General features: G+C 48.0%; 1 protein-coding gene across 1 annotated transcript in view; it reads left to right on the top strand.

Moving 5' to 3' along the window:
• Positions 1-3,084, top strand: part of LOC135570641 (serine/threonine-protein kinase TBK1-like) — a 52,509-nt gene extending 49,425 nt beyond the window's left edge. Inside the window, 2 exon segments of the mRNA XM_065016581.1 lie at positions 240-358; positions 2,945-3,084. Coding sequence (XP_064872653.1) covers positions 240-358; positions 2,945-3,065 — 240 coding nt within the window. The 3' untranslated portion in view covers positions 3,066-3,084.
• The last annotated feature ends 642 nt before the right edge of the window (positions 3,085-3,726 follow it).

Below are 3,726 nucleotides of genomic sequence, written 5' to 3'. Positions count from 1 at the left end.
CTCTGGCCCAGCCCCTTAATCTATCACTCATCCTCTGTTCCCTCTGGCCCCGCCCCTTAACCTATCACTCAGCCTCTGTTCCCTCTGACCCCGCCTCTGGCTATTATCTTCTCAGTCAGCCTCCCATCTCTGGAGCTGCTGTTGATTGGTTGTCTCTCAGCCTCCCCCAGGGCTGCTGTTGATTGGTTGTCTCTCAGCCTCCCCCAGGGCTGTGGTTGATTGGTTGTCTCTCTGTGCAGATCTCTAACTCCATAGTCCCCATGGAGCAGACGGTTCAGGACATCAAGAGTAAGTTCCTGTCAGGTGGTGTTCTGACGGACAGCTGGACTCAAGCTGGAACACACCCTGAAGACAGGAAGTAAGTAACGAGTGTGTTTTAGGGCTGTGACGACACAAGTATCCCCCCAAAAAATGTTCCATGGCAAAAATGAAAACACAAAGCCGACCGAACTCTTTTGGTCATTTTAATATTGTCGCCTTATTCTGGGACGTCACTGGGATCGCCGCGAGTTAGCTACATTCTATTTCCGGGAACATTCACGCGACGCTAGCGCGTGCTAGCGGCGTGCTAGCGGCGTGCTAGCGGCGTGCTAGCGGCGTGCTAGCGACGTGTTAGCGGCGTGCTAGTGACGTGTTAGTGGCGTGCTAGTGGCGTGCTAGTGACGTGCTAGTGGCGTGCTAGTGGCGTGCTAGTGATGTGCTAGTGGCGTGCTAGTGATGTGCTAGTGATGTGCTAGTGGCGTGCTAGTGATGTGCTAGTGGCGTGCTAGTGATGTGCTAGCGGCGTGTTAGTGGCGTGCTAGTGATGTGCTAGTGGCGTGCTAGTGGCGTGCTAGTGATGTGCTAGTGGCGTGCTAGTGATGTGCTAGTGGCGTGCTAGTGGCGTGCTAGTGGCGGGAGGCCAAAGCGACAAAAGTTTTAGTTGTGACCTTGATAGTTTTACACAGTGACAGAAACGCACGAAATCGATCAACATGATCATGGCCAGTACCCACGCTGCAGCATTCTGGTCAACTGAAAAACATACAATGTCTTCCTTGGGTAGACCAGACAGGAGAGCATCACAGTCGTCAAGCCTGTAGTCTTCCTTGGGTAGACCAGACAGGAGAGCATCACAGTCGTCAAGCCTGTTTGTAGTCAAAGCACGGATGAGTTCACCTTCCTAATGCCTGTTTTTTGAAATTGAGTTCAGAATGTAAAATTATTTATTGGCCCGTGAATTAAAATGTACAGCCAGATTCTCTGTGCTTCGGCTCCAACAATAAGTACGTTGGTCTCGTGTTCATTTAGCTGGAGGAAGTTGTGAGCCGTCCAACTATTTAAATCACTAATATAGTCCAATCATTTATCCGTGGAGCTCAAATCCTGTGGTGAAACAGACATGTATCGTCTTGTGAAAATCAATGTTGTGCTTTTCTGATAACGCTGCCCCAAACGGTAACACATGTTTTCATATCGTAACCTAGAGAGATACATCGCTGCCCCAAAGGGTAACACATGTTTTCATATCGTAACCTAGAGAGATACATCGCTGCCCCCAAAGGGTAACACATGTTTTCATATCGTAACCTAGAGAGATACATCGCTGCCCCCAAAGGGTAACACATGTTTTCATATCGTAACCTAGAGAGAGATACATCGCTGCCCCAAAGGGTAACACATGTTTTCATATCGTAACCTAGAGAGATACTAAATGTTACCAGGTTACAGTATACTTCAGAGATCACACCGTAACCTAGAGAGATACTAAATGTTACCAGGTTACAGTATACTTCAGAGATCACACCGTAACCTAGAGAGATACTAAATGTTACCAGGTTACAGTATACTTCAGAGATCACACCGTAACCTAGAGAGATACTAAATGTTACCAGGTTACAGTATACTTCAGAGATCACACCGTAACCTAGAGAGATACTAAATGTTACCAGGTTACAGTATACTTCAGAGATCACACCGTAACCTAGAGAGATACTAAATGTTACCAGGTTACAGTATACTTCAGAGATCACACCGTAACCTAGAGAGATACTAAATGTTACCAGGTTACAGTATACCTGTATCTCCATACAAAAACAGAGTCTGAGATGAATATCCAATATCTGTGGACTGATGTTGCTCCTCAAGCCACACATGAGTTCCACAGCTCCTTTCAGCCATCTAACACTGGTGTTTTTCTCTCTCTCTGTCTCAGTGTTGAAAGGATCAAGGTTCTCCTGGACTCCATTACAGCCATCTAACACTGGTGGTTTTCTCTCTCTCTGTCTCAGTGTTGAGAGAATCAAGGTTCTCCTGGACTCCATTACAGCCATCTAACACTGGTGGTTTTCTCTCTCTCTGTCTCAGTGTTGAGAGAATCAAGGTTCTCCTGGACTCCATTACAGCCATCTCACACTGGTGGTTTTCTCTCTCTCTGTCTCAGTGTTGAGAGAATCAAGGTTCTCCTGGACTCCATTACAGCCATCTAACACTGGTGGTTTTCTCTCTCTCTGTCTCAGTGTTGAGAGAATCAAGGTTCTCCTGGACTCCATTACAGCCATCTCACACTGGTGGTTTTCTCTCTCTGTCTCAGTGTTGAGAGAATCAAGGTTCTCCTGGACTCCATTACAGCCATCTCACACTGGTGGTTTTCTCTCTCTGTCTCAGTGTTGAAAGGATCAAGGTTCTCCTGGACTCCATTACAGCCATCTCACACTGGTGGTTTTCTCTCTCTGTCTCAGTGTTGAAAGGATCAAGGTTCTCCTGGACTCCATTACAGCCATCTAACACTGGTGGTTTTCTCTCTCTGTCTCAGTGTTGAAAGGATCAAGGTTCTCCTGGACTCCATTACAGCCATCTCACACTGGTGGTTTTCTCTCTCTGTCTCAGTGTTGAAAGGATCAAGGTTCTCCTGGACTCCATTACAGCCATCTAACACTGGTGGTTTTCTCTCTCTCTGTCTCAGTGTTGAAAGGATCAAGGTTCTCCTGGACTCCATTACAGCCATCTACCACCAGTTTAAGAAGGACAAGGCTGAGAGACGTCTGCCATACAACGAGGAACAAATACACAAATTTGACAAGTAGGTCCGTCTTTTCTGTCCCGCTGACCAGGTTTGTGAGTAAAGTACATGTGGGATTGAACATGTCCTGACAGGCCTGATGGAAACATGTCCTGACAGGCCTGATGGAAACATGTCCTGACAGGCCTGATGGAAACATGTCCTGACAGGCCTGATGGAAACATGTCCTGACAGGCCTGATGGAACCATGTCCTGACAGGCCTGATGGAAACATGTCCTGACAGGCCTGATGGAAACATGTCCTGACAGGCCTGATGGACACATGTCCTGACAGGCCTGATGGACACATGTCCTGACAGGCCTGATGGAAACATGTCCTGACAGGCCTGATGGAAACATGTCCTGACAGGCCTGATGGAAACATGTCCTGACAGGCCTGATGGAAACATGTCCTGACAGGCCTGATGGAAACATGTCCTGACAGGCCTGATGGAAACATGTCCCGACAGGCCTGATGGACACATGTCCCGACAGGCCTGATGGAGACATGTCCTGACAGGCCTGATGGAGACATGTCCTGACAGGCCTGATGGAAACAGGAGAGAACATGTCCCGACAGGCCTGATGGAAACATGTCAGAACATGTCCCGACAGGCCTGATGGAAACATGTCCTGACAGGCCTGATGGACACATGTCCTGACAGGCCTGATGGACACATGTCCTG

The sequence above is a fragment of the Oncorhynchus nerka genome, unplaced genomic scaffold (genome assembly GCF_034236695.1).
Source record: "Oncorhynchus nerka isolate Pitt River unplaced genomic scaffold, Oner_Uvic_2.0 unplaced_scaffold_963, whole genome shotgun sequence".
Lineage (NCBI taxonomy): Eukaryota > Metazoa > Chordata > Actinopteri > Salmoniformes > Salmonidae > Oncorhynchus > Oncorhynchus nerka.
This window is presented reverse-complemented; position numbering and strand designations above follow the sequence as displayed.